General features: G+C 45.0%; 1 protein-coding gene across 1 annotated transcript in view; it reads left to right on the top strand.

Annotated features, from left to right (window-relative positions):
- The window catches only part of LOC146780138 (extracellular calcium-sensing receptor-like), a 34,885-nt gene extending 12,894 nt beyond the window's left edge, over positions 1–21,991 (top strand). Inside the window, exons 2-5 of the mRNA XM_085637123.1 lie at positions 3,376–4,224; positions 4,511–4,738; positions 6,189–6,312; positions 21,030–21,991. Coding sequence (XP_085493249.1) covers positions 3,376–4,224; positions 4,511–4,738; positions 6,189–6,312; positions 21,030–21,991 — 2,163 coding nt within the window. The remainder of the gene's footprint in view (positions 1–3,375; positions 4,225–4,510; positions 4,739–6,188; positions 6,313–21,029) is intronic.
- The last annotated feature ends 3,850 nt before the right edge of the window (positions 21,992–25,841 follow it).

Below are 25,841 nucleotides of genomic sequence, written 5' to 3'. Positions count from 1 at the left end.
GCACCCCAATACAAAAACGCTCCCTGCGGTGGTCTCTTCGTAGTGTCACACACACACACACGCATCCAGCGGCATTTGGTACCCTTCAGAAGTGCCCCACAGCAAAAAGCCGCTCGGCGGTGGTCTCTTCAGAGCGCTGCACACACTGCCGTGTCCAGTGACACCCCACCGCAAAAAGGCACTCCCCTCAGCAGTGCACAACAGCAATAAGCATAGCCAATAGATCTCGCCTTTGGGGCCTTATAAGTGTTTAGCCATGCAACAGTTGATGCTGTTGCTGTTGGTTAACTAAACACTTATAAGGTCCCAAACATGAGACCTATTTGCTATGCCAATGCTTGTTGCGTTTGGAGCGAGATCATGTACTATAAAACAATGTTTAAGATGAAGAAAATGGATGGATTTCAAATCTAAGTTGCTATAAGGTATTCCATACCCAAACGTGGTCTGGTAAATTTACTTTGTTCAATGATGTAATTTGTCTGTAGTTCTGCAAGCAGTTGCAGTGGTCAGAACAAGTGTAAAATTGTGTAGAGTGTGGGTAGAGTGTGGGCGCTGTTTTGCAGTAGGAGCAGCTTCCAAGGCAGCAGTAGCATAGTGCCTCTCCCTTTCAGGGTCCAGGCAACAGTTTCAAGATCTTTTTAGAGCATTTTCTTGCGCAAATGGAGGTCATTTGTAATGTTTATCTGTTTCCATGGTTGATTTTGCTCATGATAAAGTGTCACTCATAGTCATTGAGGGTCACTCATAATCACAATGAAATTATGAAAATGTCACACATAAGCAACTGACACCTTGGAAGCTATGGACCTAGAGCTTTCATTGCTCTCAAGTGATGCTCTTTTTGCTACCAAAAGAAATTCTTTTCACAAATGAGTTTTTATTGGCCCCACAGTGCAGATGGGGGGGCTGGAGGGGTGGGGGGGGGGGGGTCATCCTCCATCAAAATGTTTAGCACACATCAAAGATTCCTGTGCATTTACTTGCAAAATGCCGACAGGCGACATCAGATGGTCAGACCTGAGCTACCCTTCAAGTGACACTCTATCTAATGCCTCAAGACTGATACAGAGGCCTCTGCAAAATTACGCTGGGGTGTCATTCACGGTAAGATTATAGCACAGGAACAACTATGGTTGCCACCTTTCCCAAATTAAAATACTGGCCATTTGTTCAGTTTCTACAAAGGCCCAGACATGATATTTAATATAACTCTAAATCGTTTGTTTTTATTTTTAACCAGGCCTTTTTGTTTTGGGATACTTTAATTATCCATCTGGATTCATCAAGGCAGCTCTAGCACACATTTTAGCATGCTTTCTTCTAATTACTGCTTATGCAGAAACTTGGGTCCCTCGGGTGTGACAGAGCATTAATGTGTACTGTGCATCTATACAGTCCTTAATTAACAGGCACAGAGAGTACTTTCGGGCAAGATATTGTGTGGCCTACAACCAGTGGCGTAGTAAGAGCGCAGTTGGCCCTGTAGAAAGCAATTACATTTGGTCCACATTCCCTGGTTTTTCAATAAAAAAAAAACAGGCACTATTTGAGGCACAGTGACCTCCTCACAACCTTGTGCCCCAGTGTAACAGCTTTCTTTTTCCACACCATTGTAAACTGAATAGTTCAGTAAAATGTATTCTCCTGATACAAATAAAGTCTACAACTCCCATAATACGTCTATCTGTAGGTCGCCAGCCAGGTTCTCCTTGTTTGTTTTCTTCCGTCTGCTTAATGTTTTTGTTGTTGCCAGGAATGCATTGTAATGATGGGGTACATTTATAAAGATGCTTCACTATGAACGGATATATTTGCACCGCTTTCGAGTACTGTAATTACTTTAGCAATAAAACACTGCAAATGTTTTCTTTCCATGTAAGTGTTAAATATCTGCTGAAACCATATGCATTAATCCTTACTATTGTTTTAAAGGTTAATGCCACTCATTTTGCCAAATCAATCTGAGAACATTCTGTAGCATTTGCTGAAGCTTCAAACAATAGCTTGCATCCCTTATGCATCTGTTGTCTTATTTACATTTAGTGTCCTGCTCTGGTTGATAAAATTGCTGTTAGATGATGCCCGATTTTGTTTACAATATGTGTTCTCCTACGCGGTATACTAACAGCTATCATTAACATCGTGTTGACATACACATGAATGCTTTGCTATTCTTAATTCACATCTTTAATTCTTATGTCTCCCATACAGACAGCTCCCTTTCTTCTTCATCCTTCCTCTGTCTTTCTTTATCATACATCCACTCTTCTTTTCTTTCTCATTCTTTCTCTCTCACTACTTTTCTTTCATTGTCCCAGTCTTTCTGCCTTTCTTTCTTTCTCCCTCCCTGTCTCTTTCTCTAAAGCCTTGCCCTTCTCCCTTTCTATTTTCCTCCCAATCGTTTTCTTCCTACATTTTCTCTCTATTTTCCTTCTCCTTAGCTCCCTTTCAACCCTCTCTTTATACTTCTCCTACGTACTTGTCTTTTATTCTTTCTACTGCCCCTTATCTTCTAGCTAACTGCTATCGTCCCTCACTTTCTCGATTCTTCCCAAGCTCCTTCCCTTTCTCTCTTCCACCTTCTGTCCCTTTCCTTGACTTCTTCCTTTCTGTGAGTGTTTAGCCTCTTTTCACAATGCTCTATGGCTCCAGAGACATATTTATTTTAGAAATGTATGAAACCTTTGTTAAACTTGCCAAATATATATTGGTAATGATTCTAGTTATGGGTGCAATGAATGCTTGGTTTTTCATCCACTTTTTACATATTCTCCCCATGGCTGCACCAATTTCAAGCCTACACATCAGGTACATGTATTATTTGTATAGTACTACCCTATTTACCTACTCTCCCCACTTTATAATGAAAACCAGCAACAACACAATATATATTGCCTTTCTTTAAAAAAACAAGTCATAACACTTCAACAGACTTTCAATAACTTATATTGCACTACTATTCACCAAACTACAACTTACAACAAAAAACAAATTATTATTAATCACATAGGCGAAATCAAATGCATTTGCCTATGCTTGTTACATTCTGTATTCCCTGCTGCATTCTGTGCTTGCTGTGTCACTGAATTGGGAAGGGGGGAGCCTGGAGCAACAATCTGGGCTCCACTCTGCATTTCTTGGTCCTAATGAGCTCTGTGAGACCCTGAAGAGGGCAGCTGGGCATCCCTGTTTTCAAGCAGCAGCCCTTGATGCACTCTCAGCTACCTGTCCCTGACTGAGCTGGGTGAGAAGTACGGGGGCAATGAGATGAGTTACATAATAGAGCAAGTTTCTTCAGGTCTAAAACACAACACAATGTCTATTCATGAGCACTGGGGGCTAACATGTCTCTATTGACCTCTTTGTCCACAGATCAGTTACTCTGCGGTGGTCCCCATTCTGAGTGATAAAGTCCAGTTTCCATCATTCTTCAGGACCATCCCAAGTGGGAATGACGTGGCTTTCTGCATCACCCAACTGGTCCTTCACTTTGGATGGACGTGGGTTGGGATACTGGAAATAGAGAATGACTACGGTCAACAGGGGAGCCAGATCATCAAGAATGAGCTGGCCAGGCATGGAAGGTGTGTGGCATTCTCGGAGGTCCTGCCCCTAGTCTACTCACATGAAAAGATCCAGCACATTGTCCAGGCCATCAGGATGTCCTCGGCTAAGGTCATTGTGGTCTTCTGCACAGAGTCCCTCCTCATCCAAGTGATGGAGGAAGTATCCCGACAAGGAATTACTGGAAAAGTCTGGGTAGCCAACCATAGTTGGTCCAGCTCCCGCTCCTTCTCCAAGAGGGAGTTTGCCAGGACCTTGGGAGGCACCATTGGAGTGGCCATCCGAAGAGGAGCAATGACCGAATTCAGAGACTATCTCTTCCATCTTCTGCCAGCTGAAAACTTGGATGACCCCATCACAATTGCCTTCTGGGAGCAGGCCTTCAGATGCAGGTGGGCAATGCAGATTGAAGGCAATGGGACAATGGCAACGGGCAGTCAATCTGACAAGGAGCCCCCTGTCTGCACTGGCCACGAAAATCTAAGATCTCTAGATGAAACTATCCTTGATGTGGACAACTTCAGGTTCACCTACAATGTTTACAACTCTGTCTATGCCATTGCTCATGCCTTACACAACCTTATCCACTGTAAGCCAGGTGAGGGACCGTTTGCACAGAGCGCCTGCTCCCGCCTCCGAGAAATGAAGCCCTGGCAGGTAAAGAGAAAAAGAGAACTTTAATTTTTAATTTTCCAAAAATTGTTTACTGAATCTCTGCAAAATGTCCAAAGATGCCTTAAGAAAGGTAATAAATTGATTGTCGAGTCAAACTATGTAAATTGAAATATCATGGCATGTTGCTACTATCATAATTTGTTTGAAGAGACAAGAAAGTTCAGAAGGTTCATATTTCTTTATGGCTAATCCCATGTAGTTGCATGCTGCTCCATAGAAAAATCTGATATTTTCAGAGTTTTTTAAGGCAATTTTTGTTCTCTAACAGCTTTTCCATTACCTGAAGGAAGGGCGCTTCCAAAACAAAGATGGGGAAGAAGTCTACTTTGACATGCATGGTGACCCACCACCTGTCTTCGACATCCTGAACTGGCAGCTGGACCCAGCTGGGAATGTCCAGTACATAAAAGTGGGAAGCTTCGATCTGACCGCCCCCAAAGGGCAGGAATTTAAAATAAACGAGACCGCTATTGTGTGGCATGGAGGGCAGCAGCAGGTGAGATGGATTCAGCATTGCATGAAATGGAAGGTACTCAAAAGATTGGGGCATAACTGGAGTACAGTAAAACAATGAGGGCCACTTTCTTGTTTTTTTACAGGGCATCCTAATATTGGGACGGTCATCTCTATGGAGACAATTATATGATTTCTGACTCCTGTGCAAATTTGTTTAGTCATACACATCTGCATTTGATTTCAGGCCAAGATTTTGGACTTCGGATTTGAAAGCAGTTAATCAAAAAATAATATCCAATATGAATGAAAATGTATCCCAAATTTCTCCCCAAATTCCCAATACCTGATGCTGAAGTAAGTGAACCCATTAAGCAATATCACAATTTTACACCAAAAGTATTCTGCATTGCTGCTTTCAATCGTCTCCGTTAACAAGAAGATTATTCTGGCAGTCATAGGGAGTTCTACTAAAAGATCTCCAATTCCATGGGTGCTTCATCTTGATTCCATCAAGTGTCTCCATCTTCCTTCACCATACACGTCCAACATAGCGATGCCTTTCTTGCAGTTTTGGTTTCATCCATGATCTCTCCCTTTGTCACTGTTTTCCTATCTGTCGCCTACTCCTACTTTCTTCCTTTTCTTCCTTTCCCTCTCTCGTGCTAGGTCTATGTCAGATATGAATAATATGTACCAGTCTGTAGTGTCTCGGCTTCCAACTTACTTGGGCGTCACTTAGGGCCGGACTGGCTGTAGCGGGCATCGGGCGTTTCCCTGGGAGGCTGGCTGAGTGGGATCCAGTTTTGCAGCAGTGGGGGGCAATTTTGTTACTGGGGGTCTGTTTTGCAGCGCTGCTGCAAAATTGGCCCCCAGTAACAAAAGCAGCAGTGCTTCACACTTGCCACCTCCTCCCTCCTAGGGCTGGGCTGACAAAATTACCAGGCACTTCATGGCAGAGGGAGTAAACACCCCTGTGCTCTGGAAGTGAGAATAGGTCAGAGGAAGGAGGGATGAGTAGAAAGGAGTAGGTGTAAAGCAGAGAGGAGGCAACGAGAGGTTCCTGATCTCAAAGATGAAGGGGTCCTGCCTTAATTAAACAACTAAAATTATTGTTCTCTTGTCCGCTGCAAGTAACCCTAAATAAAGATACGACACTTCAAGTGATCTGAGCTGCCTGTGGTCCATACAAAGTCCTGAGAATGAGTGCCAGTGACCCGCGACTTGAAGCCACTGGCAAACAAAGACGGGATCTCCCTACCAACCCATTGTAAGAGGGATTTTTTTTTTCACAAGGGTTTTCTTTCCTTATGCTTGCAGATACCTCTTGCCTGTAGGAATGTAATGTATTTGGTTTCTATTCCTAACTGGTTCTTGTTAGCTCTCAAGGCTAGATATCCCTCTAACCATTAATTATTCCTCAGGCGTTGCTCTCCTATACAGTTACCCTCCAGCTTGTCTTGCTTATAGCTTTTCCTGTTTTCTCCTGCAAGGTTCCTCACTCAGCCTGCAGCAGCAGTTGTGTTCCCGGATTCAGGCAAGCTGTACGCCCTGGGGCCCCGAGATGCTGCTTTGACTGTGTCCCATGTTCACCAGGAGAGATCACAAATCAAACAGGTGAGTGCCACTCCCAGCGCTGGGCTCTAGCTACCTCGATGTGGGCCAATGGCTCTATAATGTCAGTCCATTCTCATCTCCAAAAAATTAAATTAACCTGTGCTTAACCCTTTGGTATCTTGGCTTAAAAGCAGTCAGGCTTAACTTAGAGGCAATGTGTTAAGTTATTTATGCATCACAAAGGCAGTAATAAAGTAAAAACACAACACAATAAAAATCCCAAACAAATTTAGAAACATAGAGTAACTTTTAATAAATAAAATGATACCAGACAGGCAAAAATTAAGTCACTAGAACTAGAGATATTCAACTTAAAAACGTTGAAAGTGAAAACAGCACCTAAAAGCACAAAGTACCACCAGTGGAAATCTGTTCACACTAAACGAGGAGAAAATCATAGGTTCAGGCTGACCGCGATTGAGCACGGTCAAGATATAGGGAGCTGGTTAGCCCTGCTTAAAAGTTACTTTTTAAGTCCAGCACAAAGAGTTCTGTTCACAGTGGAGGAGGCCGCAAGGTGCAGGGAAAGCGCTGTTGATAGTCGTCACTGTAGGACATAGTGCATTCCTGGCACTGTGGATGGTCGTCCCTGAAGTGCAAAGAGGTGATCCGGTGTCTGGGACGGTCACTGCTGGAGCTTAACATTGGCGGTCATCGCAAGCTGTTGTTGCTGTAGCATGTAGTGTAGCTCTCGCAATGCTGGTCATGGCTGGTGGTCACTGTCGGAGCAAGGTCTCACAGGATCTTCACGTTGGCTGTCATTGCAGGTGGCAGAGTCTTGGGGCAACAGGGCCCGTTTATGGTTGTGAGGAGCCTAAACTTCAGGATTTTCACCTTTTCTTTAGAAGTACACTTTGATGCCAGCCAAGGGTCCAGGAACGGGGCCAAATTAGGTGTACGCCAATTTTACCATGCTTGAAGGCGAGCGCTCAAGCACCTTAGCAATTGTTTGCAGTGGTAAAGTGCACAGCATCCTAAAAGCCCCCCAAAAAACGGGTTCTGCAAAGGAAGGGAGTAAAGGCAAAAAGTTTGGGGTGACCCTGCTGAGTGAGCCAGGTCCAGCAGTAAGCACCTTATGTATACTCAGAAACATGCACTCTCATAGTTCTAGATGTAAGAAAGAGGGTGTTGGGGGCTCTTTCCATAGAAATGCTCAGGGTTGTGGTTCCAGAGTCAGTATTGATGCCACACAATCAGAAATGTTCTGCTAGTTTCCGCTCTGCATAACCGCTAGTTGAAGTGACCAGTGTTCTTTCAAAAGTCTCAACTGTGACAATGGATCATGGATATCTTTAAAATCAACTCCGCATACAGACATACCTAAAACATAAACAAATACCTAAGCACAGATGTAGAAAAAATAATCCAAACGGAATGAGGAGCCATTCTTCTTAGTTACATAAACAATTCTTTATTTATAGAAGAGAGCGGAAAGGTATATTTTTAGCTAGAAGTAAGCCATGTTCACTACATATATACAATCATACAAATTGGCAAATCTCAGTTACAGCATTACTTTTTGGTTAATCTTGGCAACTGTATGTGCCCCACACTGAATAATTACTGGTCAATCAATAGGGACCCTTATTCTTCACCTGCTCCTTCTGTACGTAAGTTGAGGGATACATTTGAGGATATTGTAACACAATCTCAGATTTCTGTTATAGTTTCTAAGTACACATACAGTGCTGCCTTGGTAAAAAGATTTCTTTCCTAAACCAGTGTGGTCAAAGACTAGCCAAGGCTGCCCCAAGGGGTTCTGGACATGGCTATGTAGCTTCTTCTATTTGAGCATCACAAGATATAAACTGCTGGGGCTACAATCTGTGGAAAATCAAACTACCTGTATGATTGCTAATGGCCCTTGCTTCAGCTATGCAACACTCCTTACATTCTACCATTGGGTACTGTTAAAGATTGCATTGTGTTTAAAACCATGATCATTCTCCCTGTACCTATACTAATTAATTAACCAACTTTCATTAGGAAATGGCTTAGCCCTCATCTTTTGAGATGTAACCATTGTCCTGTTGGCAAGTCTTAGACTCAAGAAAGCACATGAGCGTCCATTTTTTCACAGTCTTAGTTCCCACCCCATCGGTAACTCCTCATTAGGTAAGATTTTTGTTATGTCTGCGATACAAATAATTTTTGCTTACCCAGACCTATTGAGATTTCACCCTTCCGGACCGTCCCCTTGCCCTCTGGGTTGGGAGTAGCTGTCCTCCCTGATGCTTGATCTCCTAACGCGATGAGCTGTATTGATGGTGAGTGCCACGGCGCTGTTGGTCTTGTGGACCCGAATTTCCTCCTGCAAACTTCCGATCTAGGGGCGGCTCGCTCTCCCAGTCCCCGCTGCTGCCTTGCTGCCTCCCCCATTCTGGCCATCTGCTTGGGTGCGTTTCACCTCAGTTCCGACTTCTGGGACCCGTGAGTCCTTTCCAGGTATGGGCGTGTGGGATCTACGCCCTGTGGATCGTCGACACCAATGCCCCTGTGGTCCTGAGCCTCTGCATGCCTATATAGTTGTCTCTTCTTGAGTTGTTTTTTTTCCTCCCTATTCATGGGTTTGTCCCAGTCAGTTGCATTTCAGTTTCACAATATTCTGACTGGTTCACATGGATTCTTCCATTGTTGACACTGCTTTCATTCAGGGAACTACTTTTTTATTTTACTTTAGGCACTCCATGGGAATGCATATGTTGTCTTTCATTCTTCCCATGTACTGATTTACCCTTCCCTTTCCTCACCCCCCTCACTTTCTGTGTTGCTTTTCCCCCTTGCTCCTAAGCTCCTCCACACCATTCCTCTTCCCGCTTGTTTTCTTGTTCCTATTTATCCTCACTCCTGCATAGCTCCTCTGCCCCTCCCCACTTGGCACGCACGTCTTTCACTCCACTCTAATATTTGTTTTTTAGGTCTGGCCTTTTAGGGAGCATTAGGTGCACTACCAAACTATTGTTTTATTAAACAAAATCATACATAATATACATCTGATCTGTTAATTTTTTTTCCACCCACCACAGCTCCGTTCAATTTTATGACTGCACTAAGCCTGTGCAGAATGAGTCTCACTAATCACAGTTTAAATGTTTCCACAGTCAAATAAAGGCATAGTCAGTATTGGACATCTCCGGGCACTTGTTCCACTCTATGTGGCAGTTTCTTTGGAAATGCATAACAATGTGCTCCTAGTAGCTGTGATGAAGTGCCAAACAGCTTCAGGGGTGTTTTAGTGACTTAGGCAACCTAAAACATCTCCTTCCTTTTGAGGAACAAGTTACTTACCTTGGGTAACTCATCTAGTAGAGACTATCTAGTCACAGATTCCTTACACTAAAATATTCCCCAATAGTCAAACTGGATCCAGAAAATCTTGAACAGTACCTATGTGCGCCGGTAGGTGGCATCGATCAGCTCTGCTGTGGTGGCACCAGAAGAGACGTGAGCCATGCCTATGTAGGCATTACCCCAACGAGCTGACATCAGTTTCTTTTGGTGAAATATCTGCACCAGAAGCACAGAGCCATGTCAGAAGGCTGATGATCCAGTGTGCAGACACTAAGGACCTAAAGTGAGCTTTCTAGATAAAAAAAACTCACAGAAGCAGGGAAGATGGGAGAATTGATAAGGACTCTGCAGTCAGATAGAGTTTCTTACAAAAGGTAAGAAACTTGTTCATGTTACCTTAGAATGGGTACCCAAGCAATAACTCCCCAGAGGTGGGTATCTGAACAGATTCAGGCTAGGAAGTCCCAGAGGACCAAAAGGGTAAAGTGCCTATTTAGTGTTTGGTAAACGTGTTCAGAGATGCCCACGTTACTGCCTGACAGAGATCTAGGATGGAGAATCAGTGATGTAAAGCAGTGGATGCAGCCTTGGCTCTGGTGAAATGAAGCTGCAAGCCCTCAGGTTGGTTCTTGGCCACTGCACTGCCGATCTTAATGCAGGGGACAATCCATCCAGAGATAGTCCATTTCTGCATGGCTTCGACTTTCTTTGCTCCGGTGACCCCAGCGTAGACAACCAGTTTGTCTGAAAAGAAGTTAGTGTATGGAGGGTGAACAGAACAAACCCTCCTGCCTGATATAATGGCCACTAAGATGACCGTTGATTCTCATGAGACAGAGGGTGACTACGTTCGAAGGGCAAGCACATAAAAAATGCAAAAACCAAATTAAGGTCCCATTGTGGCATAATAAAGGGTTTGGGATGAAACGTGCTGAAGTCCTTTCAGAAAACGATTCAAATCTGGTGACTTGAACAGGAAGTGGTGATCCGGCAACCATAAGAAAGTCAATATAATTGAAAGATAAGATACCCTTTAACTGTGCCCAAAGCAAAGCCTTGCCAGGCTAACGATAATACCTTGGACAAAGGTGTGGAAAGAGACTCGACATGCTTGTCAGTGCACCATGCCCTGAAGTTATACCAACGTCAGGTGTATAGGGTCTTTGTTGAGGGATTCCTGGCTGCCAGAATAACTACACACAAGCTTCCAAAGGAAGGTCAAAAACTGTCAGTTGGATTGGCGTGGCTAACCAAGATTGCACACACTGAGCCAACTCTGCAGCAGCTAGTGATTTAATCACTCAAAATCCATCATCATCCATACAGTGCCAGTGGTAGGAAGATCAGCAACAATCACAAACAATCCCTGGGCTGAATTGGGGATGATCCTGCTGTTCGGAGAACCCCGTGGTGAGATGGAGGTGGCTCTATCACAGAGGCCATGTGGGAAAAGCGGCAATTGCAGAAATGAAGAGGAGCCTGGGAGTGGTGAGAGTGTCAAAAGTGGCCTGCTCACAGTGCTGAACTGCCAGGAGTGGTTACAAGAGTGACAACAGTGAGAATGTTGCGAGTGGAAGACGTTGAGCCCACCTGGCGGGGAACGATGAGCCAGGTGAACATCCGACAACCGGGGACAGGAGAGTCCTTTAGCAGATGGCCAGAAGGACCTGATCGATTATGAAGCTTCGTTTAAGGCATTCAGCAGGTTCTGTTTCGAGTTGAGAGCCCCCTCCCCTGCGGCCCATCCAGAGATATTGGGCAGCCCGGCAACCATGCTGGATGCTTCTGCTTGATAGCTGCACTGAGGCGGCATGGACCAAGATGGGGAACCAGCAGGCTTGTGGCAACAGCCATATTAATGGTGTTTGGGACTAGAGAAGAGCTCTGGCGAAGTGCTGCCAGGCGGATGCCCTTTCAAATCTGACGAGCGGGCAGAGACATCAGTCCTGGTTACAGCGGTACTCTGGCAAGGGGGATAGTGGCAAACTGTTTTGCATGTGTGGGTCTGGGCATTGCTGAGGCCTCATGAGTATCCATATGTCTCCCTAAGATAGAAGCCTACCTCCATTGTCAATCAATCAGCTTTCTTGTAAAAATGTGCCTACTCACTCATTAGGGTCTCAAGGGGCTGAGTGGGGGGTGGAACTGGGGTTCAGTCAAAGAGCCAGGTCTTGAGTTCCGTCCTGAATTGAGGCAGCAACAGCCTGAGATGAAGAGGCAGACAGTCCCAGGTCTTTGCAGTGAGGTAGGAAAAGGATCTTCCCCCAGCTGTGGTCTTGCAATTCAGTGGGATGGTGGCCAATTGGGTGGAGCGGAGATGTCTGGTGGGAGTGTAGAAAAAGGGGCAGTGATTGAGGTATGCAGGTCCAGCATTGCGGAGGGCTTTGTAGGCATGAGTGAGGAGCTTGAAGGTAATTATTTTGTTAATAGGTAGCCAATGAAGGCCTCAGGTGACTGGTGATGTGGCAAGGGATGCTCAGGATGAGTCTGGTAAAAGCCTTCTGGGTGTATGTGGGCGCAAAACCAGAGCTGTATGGTAGTGCGAGGAGGCCCTGGTGTACTGCAGCTCCTGCAAGAGGCAATATACAGATCCAACTGTCCGGCTGTGATTACAATATACTCCGGAGACCAAGTGACTCAGAGGCATGGGCCCTCCAAATCAAACTGTAAGTGCAAAGTGCCAACTGAAAGACTGGCAATTGGTGAAAGTCCCCAATATCAACGGCATCCCATTGTTTTTGAACCCTCAGTACCTGTCGACATTCTCGCCTGTTAGAGCCTCTGTAAGTGGGGGGGGCATGCTGTAGGGCCCATGATTATTGCAAACTGGCTATCCAGTGATACAGTGGCTACTTCCATAATAGGACCAGCGAAAGTGGTGTAACCCTGGGAGCGGGGCAGACCCAGAGCGACCCACCAGAGATCTACAAACCAGAAAGAACGCTGAGATCTTGAACAGCAAACTTAGTCTGCATACGTAGAAGCAAGAACGCTAGGATGGATGGGAGAGCCTTTAAATACAAGGCAGTGCTACTCTGGAACAAGCTACCCCCTCCTCTTACAGCAATTGGAAGTCTTCTGAGTTTCAGGAAGAATGTAAAAATGTTGTTCTTTCTAGAAATGAATTAATGGTAGTGTAGGAGTCAGACTAGTCAGTAAATGAAGTGAGGCTATTGAAATAGAAAGTAGTTCTCTCCTCATCAACTGGTGATGTCTTACAGCGCCAAGATGCCTGACAGATGTATGTTGCGCTTTACAAATGGATAATAATAACAATGCAATCCTCACTGCCAAGATCGCTGACCAGGAACACAGATCCAGATGGAATAATATGAGGGTTATAGGGGTCCCTGAAGGAACCGAGGGGCCAAGTGTAGACCCGTTCCTAGAAGATTTATTTCTTAATACACTTCACCTGAAAGACTATCTACATTTTTCTCCATTGAATGAGCGCATAGAACATTGGGCCCTTGGCTGAAACCAGGTGCCCCCATGCAGAATAATTGCCAGGGTATTTAATTACAGAGATCAAGTCACAATTCCTCAGGCTGCGCAAGTCCATGGCAATCGACAACACGGCGGTCAAATTCTTTCCGGATTTTGCCTTACAGAGGCAGAGACGGAGCTTTGAGGCAGTAAAGAGAGCCCTACGTGACAAAGACATCAAATATATGATGATTTATTCAGCCAAGCTTCTTGTTACTGATGATGGCAAAACATGGCACTTCACCATCCCAGAGGAGGCCTGGAACTAGGTTAAAGGTTGGCGCCCAGTGCATCGGAAGGGGACTAAGACTAGTAGTACCCGTGATTCAAGGTCAGGGACTGCACTGCAACAACAGGATTCCCCTAAAGGACGTCAATTTCTAGATCACTTGGTGGACACATGAGCAGATAAATTATGGCCCTATATTTGCTGTGGTTTAAATGTCTAAAGTCCAATTAGTGGTTGCCCGACACCTCGGTCCTTTGAGGATTGTTGAAAGCATTATAATTTGCACTTGCTTGATTCACTTATAGGAGTGCTACTGCTGTCAGGTCTCTTAGAAGAGTCCTTTCAGTATTATCGTTTGTTAGAAATGGGCATCTCTAGTTATCAAAGGATGGTCCCTTTGTCCAAGTAGGAACCCTTCTTCGATAAAGGAGTTACACTCCTAAAATAACCCCTGCTCACCCCCTTGGTACCTTGGCACGAGCAGTCATGCTTATCTCAGAGGCAGTGGATAAAGCATTTGCACATAACCAACAGTAATACAGTGAAAACACTACAAAAGGACACCACACTAGTTTAGGAAAATATCCAATATTTTATATATTTTAAAACATGACCAAAACAATAAACATCCAACATACAGTCACTTAAAAAGATGCATTATGCAAAAATACTTTAAAAATGCAGTTCGTTGAAGTCAGTATCTCCGTCCGGTGCTACCGCAACACTGAAAACAACAGAATCCAACAGTTCCATCCGACCGCGCCAGTCGGGGTGTCGGCAGACTCGTAAACAGTACCTTTTGTTGCGGCCGACATATTGGTGCAAGCCGGTCGTGGCAACCGTTGCGGATGGGATGTGAAGCATAGCGGTGCAGCATGCGGTGTCCTCAAGGTGTAAAGTAAGCAGCGGCTTGGTGGCGGTCGTTCAGCAGCATCGGTGAGACCAGGGCTGCGCTGCGGAGTGGCGGTGGTGCTCGTCGCGGTGCTGACAGATCACGGTGCAGGCAATAGAGCCGGTTGTGGGGAGTTGGCGTCAGTTCGTCCTAACTGCGGTGTGGGGCGGGGCGATGCATCATGAGACTTACGTGCAGTGCCCCCAAGCCACGATGCGGTCACGGAAGTCACTTGCAGGGATGGTGTCGTGAGACCAGGGTGGCGAAGTGAAGCAAGGAGGTGCAGAGTGCGGTGCCCACAGGTCAGAGTGCAAGCAGCGGCTCGTGGCAGCAGTCATTGGTGAGACCAGGGTTGTGGTGTGAGATGTGGACGGTGCCCTCTGCGGTGCCTTCAGGACACAGAGCCTGCGACAGAGTCGGTTGCTTTCCCTCCTCTGTGGCAACTAAATCCACGGTTCCAGAGGTGGTACCCAGAGGTCGGTGAAGTCTTTGCGGTCACTGAGACTTCAGAATAGGAGGCAAGCTCTACTTTGGAGATACTCAGCACAAGTAAAGAAATGTCAGTCCAGTCCTATTGCTCCCCAAGGCAGAACAGCAACTGCAGGCCAACCCAACAAAGCAACAACACAGCAAAGGGGCAGCACTCCTAGCAGTTCTTCCAGCTGTTCTTCTTGGCAGATTCCTTGATTCCAGCGAGTTCTCTGAAGTCTTTTATCTCCCTGAGACTTCCAACAGGAGGCAAGCTCTACTTCAAGCCCTTGGAGAAAACTCTAAAGCAGGATAATGAAAGTACAATCCAGTCCTTTCCCTGCCCAAGACAGAAGCAGCAAGCAGCAGGCCAAGACAGCAGAGCACGCAGCCAAGTGGCAGTTACTCCTGACAGCTTTTCCAGCCCTTCATCCTGGCAGGTTCCTTAGCTCAGCACTAATCTAAGGTTCTGGGGTATGGCCCCAATATTCATACCCAGTTTCTCTTTGTTTTTTTGGGCAGAGAGTATCTGTGCTCAGCCCAAACCAGTTTTGTCCTCTCTGGTCCAGCTTCTCGGCAGGAGGTGGAGACAGCATTGTGCAAGGGAGTCAGGGCCTATTCAGGTGCAAGGAAAATCTCCTCCCACCACTCTAAATGCAGACCAGGCCTATTCAGTTGCTAGTGAAACTCCTCCCACTACTCTGAATGCAGCCCAGGTCTTTTCAGCCCAGTCCTGATTCATTAAGGAAAGGCAGTACACACATCAACCTCCCCCCCCCCCAGTGGCTGTCTGAGAGAATGCGCAACCCCAGCTCCTGTCACTCCAAAGCCAGACAGTTAATCCACAAACAAGCAGAGGCACACAGGATGGATAAGCAAGAAAATATCCACTTTCTAAAAGTGATATTTTCAAACACAAAACATATAAATCATCTTTACTAAAAGATGCATTTTTACATTCTGAGTCCAGGCATGCTGAACCCCAGTTCTCTATCCTGTCCCAATGGGAAGATATGCTTATACGATGTTATAAGTAAACTCCCATTCTATCCTATAGGACAGATAGCCTTTCAACAGTGGAAAACAAATTACACTGTAGTTCACCATCATCATTACATGTCACACACACTAGGATATGTCCTACCTTTAAAATACACTACACTCTGCCCATAGGGGTACCTTGGGCCTACCTTAGGGGTGTCTTACATGGAAGAAAAGGGAAGGTTAGGGCCTAGGAAGTGGGTGCACTTGCCAAGTTGACATGCCAGTCACAACTGCCAGCATTCACTGCAGTGACAGGTCTGAGAACCCTTTGTGCTTGTGTGGGTGGCACAATCAGTGCTGCATGCCCACTAGCAGCATTTGTTTTACAGGCCCTGGCGCACACACAGTGCACGTTACTAGGGACTTACCAGTAAATTAAACATGCCAATCATGGAAACACCAATACATAACATAATTTACCTGAAGAACATATGCACTTTAGCACTGAATAGCAGTGGTGATGTGCCCAGAGTCCTAAAACCAACAAAAACAGGGTCAAAAACAGGAGGCAAAAAAGCAAAGTCTCTGGGGGTAGACCCGCTGAAAAAGCTAAGTCTAACACAGTTCATTCATTTATGTTTTGAAGTGGCATGTGCTGCTCTCCCACTTTTAACTATGTTATATATCGAGCGACAGGCACTCTGCATGCAGGGGTGGCTCCTCAGCAATGGGGGAAGAGCATCACCCCACTGGCTCAGAGACAGCAAGTGAAAAATATGACCATTACCTATAATTGTTTCATTTTTCATTTGCCAGCTCTGAGCCAGCTTGTGCAGGGAGGGGCAGGGCTGGGGCATGGGCGGGGTAGGAGAAGTGGTATGTGCACTTCTAAATGTGCAAGTGTGTTTGGCCGGCCGTTTCAGGCCAGCCAAACACACATGCGCACTTAGGTTTCTCCAATCCAGCTGCATTGAACAGCATGCTGGAGAAACAGCACAAACTCCTTCAATACCTATGGCATCAGGCTCCTGATATGGGTTTAATCCAGGTAACACATCTTAAAGGTACACACTGTAAGGCCCTTGACCAATTTGGTTACACATTAATAGCACACTCAGGTTACACCACAGATTCACGAGGAATGGGTATATTGCTCAGGAAGTCAGTTCTTTTTACTATACATGGAATGACCCACAAGGTAGATATGTAGCAGTTACTGGTATGTGTGAGGGTGGGATGAATAATCTCTGCTCCCTCTATATCCCACTGCGCCTTCACACTGGAACCCTGCCTGACAAAGGCACTCCTCTCCTGGCCCTCCCTGTTGGAACTTTATTTCTGGGAGGAGATGTGAATGATGCTATGGAAACTGAGTTTGATAGGTTCAGTAGAGTGGTACCAGGTGGAGGCAGAGGCCTGCTACTATCTTATGTAGAAGCGATGGGGCTAATAGACCTAGGAAACAACAGAACAGTACATCTTGTTATTACACATACCTTTCCTCTGAGCTCACAAGGTTTTCCCAACGTGATTAATTTTTCACTCATGCCCTGACTGCTAGATTGTTTCAAAACGCAACAATTTATGCGAGAGGCATTTCGGACCACTGCCCTGTTGGGGTTCTACTGAAAGGTCCTTCTAAAACATCCCAGCTGTTCCCCGAAATTGGTACCTGGTACCTCCAAGACAGGGGAATGAAGGATAAAATTTGAAATAGGACCACTTTACACTTTCAAGAAAACCAGGGTTCTGTGAACTCCACCTGTGTCTTCTGGGAAGCATACAAAAACATACTGCAGAACCATTCGTAGAGGGGAAAGAAAGATCAATAGCTTGAGTATGAAACCATTGAGAAGGAGGTGTTGGCGCTTGAAGAAAGAGCTGTGGCAGAAGGGAGAGAGAGCTTGGGTCATCAGTAGAGGATCAAATAAGATGCCCTTCATGCCCTTGCAGAGAATAGAGCTAGAACCTGTGTCTTGGCAATGAAACATCACCTTTACGATGTAGGTGATAAGGCTGGCAAACTGTTGGCTTGGTTAACCAAAGGGATTGAGAAAGAGCATGGATACTTTAAGTACTCAATGGTGCATGTGTGATGCAGAACACCAATGTTGCCACAGTGGAGACATTTGCTGCCTACTACGAAGATATATACTCCTCACTGGTACATGGGGCTGAAGCGGACTGTACCACCTTTCTGCAAAACATCGAACCTTGGACACTTCTGCAGGAAGAAAGAAATGTGTTGGACGCAGATCTGACAGAGAATGAGGTGGCAGCCGCACTTCTGGACTTGCAATCTAGGAAGGTGGTGGGCCCCAATGACCTACCTCTGAAGCTGTATAAGATCTGTGTGGCTGCGGTGGATAAACCTTTGTTAGATATGTTTCAGAAGGTGCGCAAGGAGGACTAACTGCCTGCCAAGAGATCAACGCCGTGCCACAACCAATGTTCTTCATAAGGCGGGCAAACCGACAACGCACTGTAGCTCCTATAGACCAATATCGCACCTCAATGTGGAGGTGAAGGTGCTTGCTAAGGCACTGGATACTAGACTGCGAGGAGTAACCACCACAATGATAGAACCGGGTCAATCGAGCTTTATGCCCGATCGTATTACTCAGCTTAACCTCAGGCACCTCTATGGGGTGCTGCACTTGACAGAGCCACCCTACTCATAGCGGGCCGCTTTGTTGGATTTTATTATTCCAGGACGGTCCTTTTTAGGCCCGGGGAGGCAGTGGCTCCACAACTTTTGAGAGGCTGTGGCCAGAAAGGTACATTTTTCCATATCTTATAGGGCTGTTCTCAGATCCAAGACTATTGGAAGTAGATAACAGAGGTGTTGCCTCGAGTAACGTCTAGCACAGTTTCGATGAATTCAAAAGAGCGACTGCTGAATATATATCGGGAGAAGAACCTGGACCAAAATATCAGAACATCTGGGTGACACTGGCAGCTGAAGTGGCCAAGTGAAATGTTGCCTGGCATAGGGCAAGATAGAACCCCTGACCATGGAAGATTGACATCAGTCCAAATCAGACATTCAGAGAGCAGAGCAGGTGGTGTATCAAGAGAGGGGATGCCCAAAAAATGGGAAAAAGTATGGGGGTTTGGAGGGATTTCCAGGGATTCTAAGGACCAGACAGGGAATGGGTAAAAGGGGATAAGTATTACGCATGTGAGTTTTGAGCTTAAGCCGATTGTGTGGGGGTGAATGAAGAGCTGTACAAATACTGAGAAATGTTAAACTTACTGATACCTTCTAATTGTTGATTTGCTCTGTATTGAGTAAAATATGTATCTATCACTCTTATATGCTGTATAATGCAAAAGTTAATAAAAAGATTTATAAAAAAGACTGTCAGTTGTCACCGCTCAATCGCCACACATGACAAAGGGGTGTATGTAGGTTCAGATGTAGAACCCTGCATTGTTGCTGCTTCAGGAGATATTCCCATGGGGCAGCATGAGCGACGACCGATAATCATACTTAGAAATTCAGGACAAAATACTCTCTGTGCCCAATCCGGAGCCACAAAAATGACTTGTGCCTGGTTTTCCCGATTTTCTTGAACACTCTGGGCAGAAGTGATATTGGCAGAAAGGTGTACAGAAGGTTTGAATTCTACTTGAGATAAAATTTGGCTCCGAGCGAGAGCTGCCTTGGAAACCCAGTGCACAGAAATGCTGACACTGTGCAGTCTCAGTAGTGGCAAGTAGATGTAACTGAGGTTGTCCTCAGTTACTGAAGAGACCTTGCAACACCTCCAGACGGAGATGCCGTACCTGGTCCACAAGGCATCATTGGCTGAGTTTGTCTACTCTGGCATTCAGAGAGCCAGCCAGATGTTGCATGACCAGGAATAAGTTCTGCCATTCCAGCCATGACCAGAGACGCAGGGCTTCTTGACACAGGGTCCACGACCCCGCTGCACTCTGTTTGTTGCATTACCACAAGGTGAAGGTTGAAAACTCATGAACAGAGCCGATCCATATACAGGTATCAATTCAAAGAGTCTTACTGGCGTAGAGGGTGAACTCTCTGGTGGGAATCCACTTGGGGCACCAGCCCATATAAGAAGTGCATGCCCTCATAAAATTCTTTTAGCTGGGCAGGATCGCTACGGTTCTGGGAAATTCTGGGAGGCATGGAGCTGACCTGAACTAAGGCCCTGCAGCTAACGTGTGGTATGGGGCCTAGATCTGTGGCATCTTTCCCGTGCCTCGTCTGAACATTTAGACCTTGACTTTGAAAACTGCTTTGACTTCTTGGATTGTTTGCGGGCCTTAACCAATAATCACTCGGAAGGCGAGCTTGAGGGTGCACTCCCAGATGGCCTTGGGGGTTATTGCTCGACAGTCGGGGCAGGCCTTGGATTCGTTGCCTGGCTCAAGGCACCCGAGTTAAATCAGGTAGGTGTGTGCCAGACATCTACCTGTGAAAGGATCCACAGGGTTTACACCCCACAATTATTTGGGGGACATCCCTATAGCACACTGGGGCAAAGCTAACAAGAATTTCGAAAAACATTGAAAAATAGACCAAAAATGGGCTGAGGTAGCTCTCTCTGGATCCGTACTGATGGTGCAGAAAGAAAAGAACTGATGTCAGAGCGCTGGGGTGGTCCCTATGCAGGCACTGCACATGTCACTTCTGGCGCAGATGCCGCTGACCAATAGCCAATTATAGTCACAAACACAGAGCCGATCAGTGCCACCTACAAGCGTGCAGAGCTACCGATCAAGATTTTCCACATCCAGTCTAAAACATGGGGAATATTCTAAGTTAAGTAATCTGCGTCTAGAAGTCTCAATCAGATAGGAGCCCTTATCAATTTAGAATTGGGTGGTTTGGTCACTCCTAACATGTTTCTACCTATCCTTCACTGCTTTCTGGTATATGCAATTGTTTCAAGTCTGATAACAGTTTTAAGGTTTCTCACGATGAATATTTCCTTGTAAGCTCCAAATCACCATGCTTGCATGATAAGGAGGATTTAGACCTGGACTCCCACTTGAAATCACGCAGAGGTTTACTCCTCAGTGCATTTATCTACATAGTCAACATACTTATTACTAGAATCAATACACATCTAGAAGTAGTGGAAAACACTAGCATTTTAGCTTTAAATATTGCAAATAATATTTCTGAATAGTACCATCATTTATATGTAAAAGCCTTCAATAACCAGCTCTGGTGAGTGGGGTGGACTTTGTATGTTTTCTACAACATTGAGATGAAGCTCTGTCCCTGTCCGTTAATGGAACAGTCGTGCTAATTGCAGTACTTGTGGAATATTTTAAAGAACACATTTGTGAGCCTTGCATGGATTTTGATCATACTTCTTGTTTATCTCATTTCAGACTCTAGGGAGTGCTTCAAGTGCCCTGACAGCCATTGGTCCAATGAGAGACAAGACCAGTGTGTCCCCAAAACTCTGGAGTTCCTTCATCTTGATGAAGCCTTGGGGATCACAATAAGCAACGTTGCCAGCATTGGTTTCTTGATCACCCTCTTCGTCCTTTCCATTTTCATCAGATACCGGAACACCCCGATTGTGAAGGCCAACAACCGATCCCTAAGTTACATCCTCCTCTTGGCCCTTATGCTCTGCTTCTTGTCCTCTGCTGGGTTCCTCGGCCAGCCCCACACCCTGACTTGTATGGTCCGTCAGGTAGCCTTCGGTACTGTTTTCACCATCTGTGTCTCATGCATCCTAGCCAAGACACTCACTGTGGTCATTGTGTTCAATGCTGCAAAGCCAGGCAGTAAGATGAGAGTATTGGTGGGACCTAGGCTGCCAAACTCCATAGCGATAACATGCCCCTCAGTCCAACTCCTCCTGTGCAGCATTTGGTTGGGTAAATCTCCTCCGTATTCACAGATCAACATGAAATTTAACAATGAGAAAATGCTGCTTGAATGCAACGAAGGTTCACCTACTGCCTTCTGGCTCATGTTGGGATATATTGGGATCCTGGCTTGTGTCAGTTTTGTCATGGCCTTCCTGGCAAGGAAACTTCCAGATAGCTTCAATGAGACCAAGTACATCACCTTCAGCATGCTGCTGTTTGTGGCTGTTTGGCTGTCTTTTATCCCAGCATATTTAAGCACTCAAGGGAAGTACATGGTGGCGGTGGAGGTCTTTGCCATCCTCGCCTCCAGTCTGGGCTTGCTATCTTGCATATTCTTCCCGAAGTGCTTTGTGGTTTTGTTTCGGCCCCATATGAACTCCAAAGGATTCCTTATGGGGAGGAGGCCCACAGCTGCTGCCATGAACATAAACCATGCTGGCAATGGAAAAACAAGATTCCGACGCAGCTGAACAGACAATTATGGACAATATGAAACCATTTCTTGACTGCAAAAAGCAAACTGCTATGACGTATCGCCATTCCTTGCTATGTGCCAGATGGCCAATGCAAATTCACAGTTTAGGTTGCTTAACACCCCCATCATCAATGGTAAATTACTGCTTAGCATCAAATCACAGGTCTTTACCTGGTTAATATCACCAGGCTACCCAAAGCAATGACTAAAGGTCACCTTTAAGTTCTGTCTGGTCAAATTTATCTTACAGCAACAGTCAGTAGAAGGACTGACATCTTCTGCTCGCATATCTGTGAACTCACAATCATTGCTCCTATCATCTGTATGTAACCACATCACAATCAGCACCATCTTTCAGCCTGGATGACCAATCGCCTCATTATCACCACCAATTGGTGGGACAAGCACATTAGGGAGTTATTTCAGATGACAATGGGAGAATGTAATCCGCTGCACCAACACATTTTGATCTGTCGACATCACAGTGTCTGAACAGTTAATGAAGACAAGAGTTTGGGAACTAAAGTGTTATCTATAATGAATGACAGTGATAGATACATATCTAATAAGCAATCAAATATAATTTTATTCAAGGCACAAAGATCACAAAACCCCAAGTCAGTAAATTCCATATGGATAGTGCGAAAGATCTAGGGGCCAGATGCACGACCCTAGTAAATTGTGACTCGCAATTTGCGCTCGATTGCAAGTCGCAAATTGCGAGTCACAATTTACTATGTACAACAGTGTCAGAGACACTGATTGCGATTCCCAATGGGGTCACAAAATGCGAGGCTCATTAATATTAATGAGGCACTCTGCTTTTTGCAACCCCATTGGGAATTTGCTGGGCCTCCCAGGGATGGTGGCTTGCTGGTCTCAGAAGACCACCATGTCTGGGACTGCTTTTAAATAAAGCAGCTATTTTTTTTTTAAAATGCAGCCCGTTTTCCTTAAAGGAAAATAGGATGCATTTAAAAAAATTAAAAAGAAATGTTTTTGTCTTATTTTTCAAGGGCAGGCATTGGTCCCAGGGACCTGTTGATAGGCTAAATTGTCTGCTTGTCTTTTTCTCTTTTGTGTGTATTTTTTGTATGGTCTAAACATTCATATGGTATTTTGTTAGATTTTTTGCTCTGACTGTCATTTTTGTGTTTTATTGTGTATCTGTTTGTAAACTGTACTGCCTCGTTGATTGTAGCCTGACAAATAGCTGGCTATTAATGAATATCTTTGAAACACAAAAAATATTTTAAATCATGTATGTGTAAACAAAAAACTGATTAATAATTCTATATTTTTATAACAATAAATTTTAAAAAATGCAAGAAAAAGCTATATAAAAATATTTTTCTTCTGATTTTTTCTGTGGTAATGGAGATGCTATCCTTTTAATAGGGGTTCATTTTCTGTATTTTGAATTGGTCCCAGGGACCACTGCCTTCCCTTAAAAAATATTTTCTCATGCATTTGCAAAGGGAAAGTGGTCCCCTGGGGTCCCCTTCCCATTAGCGAATGCATTACCACCTACTTGAAGTAGGAGGTAATTGCAAGTGTTTTGCGACTGCAATTGAAGTCGCAAAACATTAGTACATGGGTTAGAGAGTCGCTATTTGGAAGGACACAGCCCTTCCAAATAGCGAGTCTCTAAACACTTTTTTGCGAGTCGCAATTCATTTGCGACTCGCAAAAATTGTAGTAGTACATGACCATACCAATTTTAGCATGTGCAAACGGGTCGCTAGCCCGTTTGCGCACGCTAAAATTGGTCGTACATCTGGCCCTAGACTATCAAGTCACTCCATTTTATCTTGAAAACTAGTTTGGTAAGAGCATGCTGAGTAATTAGTCAGCGGCAGCTGTGACCACTAGCCGTGGGCCAGTAGTGGTTCATACATACCTAAACCTGCACGTACATAATGCAGTCAAAGTAAGCAGATGGAGAGTTGTCATCGTAAATTTAAACTTCCCTATGTATGCTTACCTTGGTGATACAGCGCAAAACAATTATTCTGCCCGAATAAATGGATTGAACCACTCTTATTAAATCACGGTATCAGAACCTTAAAGCCTTCTTTGCATTTTTTGTAGAACCTCAGGTAAGGCAATATTAATTTTTAGCATCTCAAGTGGCCCACGGCAGATAAGAACCAGGATACTAGGAACATTCATGAGGGTGAAAAGTATTGTTAGTTGCCCTTTAAGTTATTTTTGTCTTGAACTTGCCCTTCTCATCAAGGTCTTTACATATTTTAGGCTCCAGTGGCACGTGGGCGTGCTTCAAGGTGCATCGTAAAACAAAGTAAAAAAGCTGAAATTAAAAGTGATTAACTTACATGCAAGTTGATGTAAGGGAGAATGGCACAGAAGAACAAATTACTTACCTTCAATAATGCTCTTTCTTTGGGGATACTCTAGCTAACCACAAATTTCTCACCTTGTGAATACCCGCAGGTACTAAACTGGAGCCTGAGATTTTTTCTCAGCAATTGCATCAGGCAGTGATTGGGGGCATTGTGCGACTCCAAGTCCGGTCCTTCCGGCCACGGATGTAACGTAGGAGCCACATATAACCACCACATCAGCACGTCGAAGTCAGTTTCTTTCTGATGTTTCTTCATGCTGCGGACACAGAGCCTTTAGTAATTCGATTATATAGTTTACAGAACGCAAATTGGAACTTTTATAAGATCGAGGAAATGAGCCTACTCCACAGAACTGGGTGGAGGAAGGGTTGGTTAGGAATCCATCAGAAATAGCAGAAGGTAAGTCTGTTCTTCTTGATGGATTCTTCTAACCGCAGATTCCTCATCTTCTGAATAGATACCTTAGCAGTACCTCCCTAGGTGGTGGGTCTGTGGAATGGCTCAGAATAAGAAGTCCTGCAGGACCGAATGGGCAAAATGCCCCTTCTGTGGTCTCGGCTACCTAAAGAGTAGTGCTTTGTGAACATGTTTGCAGACGCCCAGGTAGCAGCCTGGCAGATGTCCAAGACCAGGACTCCATGCACCATTGCGGTGGTAGCAACCTTGGCCCTGGTAGAAGCAGCCTGCAGGCCTTCTGGACATGGTTTCTGTGCTAATTCACAGCAGATCTTTATGTAAAGCCCAATGCATCTTCAGACAGGCTGTTTCGCACTGTTTTTCACTTCTTTGGCCCGGAAAACCCCACAAATCATCGATGATCATCCATCCGTAGGCCCTTGATGTGATAAGTATAGAAGCTTAAAGTTCTCTTTGAATGCAGTTGATGGAGTCTTTCTCCCTCCTTGAATTGATGATGTGGGGCAAGAAATGCCAGCAGGGTGATACATCGTCAGAAGTGAAAGGGCATCACAACTTTTAGTCCTTACCAATAATTTGTCTGAAAAAAGGTGGTGTATGACTGCTGGATAGAGAGTATTTGCAGATCACTCACATGATGAGCCAATGTGATGATGAACAATGTCTTCAGGGTTATTAACTTTAGATGGCAGGTATGCATTGGCCCAATTGGGATTCTCATTAGAAATTCAAGAACTACATTCAGATCCTACTGAGGGATCACAAAAGATTTTGACGGAAACATGTGGGTCAGCCCTTTTAGAAAGATGATCAGGCAATTGTGAAAAGGCTGATAGGGCAGACAAATCACCTTTAGCTGTAGCTAAGGAAGCTTGGTTGGCTAAGGAGAAAAGAAGAAAAACAGACAACCGGACATTTAAGTGTTGGATATGTTGAGAAGAACATCAAACAATGAACTTCTCCCAGCGTCCCACAGAGATTATTTTGGTGGAAGGCCGCCTCCTAAAAATACATTCCCTACCTTTGGAGGGAGTACGAAGGCCATTAACTGTAACTGCTGAC

The sequence above is a fragment of the Triturus cristatus genome, chromosome 12, assembly GCF_964204655.1.
Source record: "Triturus cristatus chromosome 12, aTriCri1.1, whole genome shotgun sequence".
NCBI lineage: Eukaryota > Metazoa > Chordata > Amphibia > Caudata > Salamandridae > Triturus > Triturus cristatus.
The sequence above is the reverse complement of the archived record's forward strand: the minus strand, read 5'-3'. Positions and strand labels throughout refer to the sequence as shown.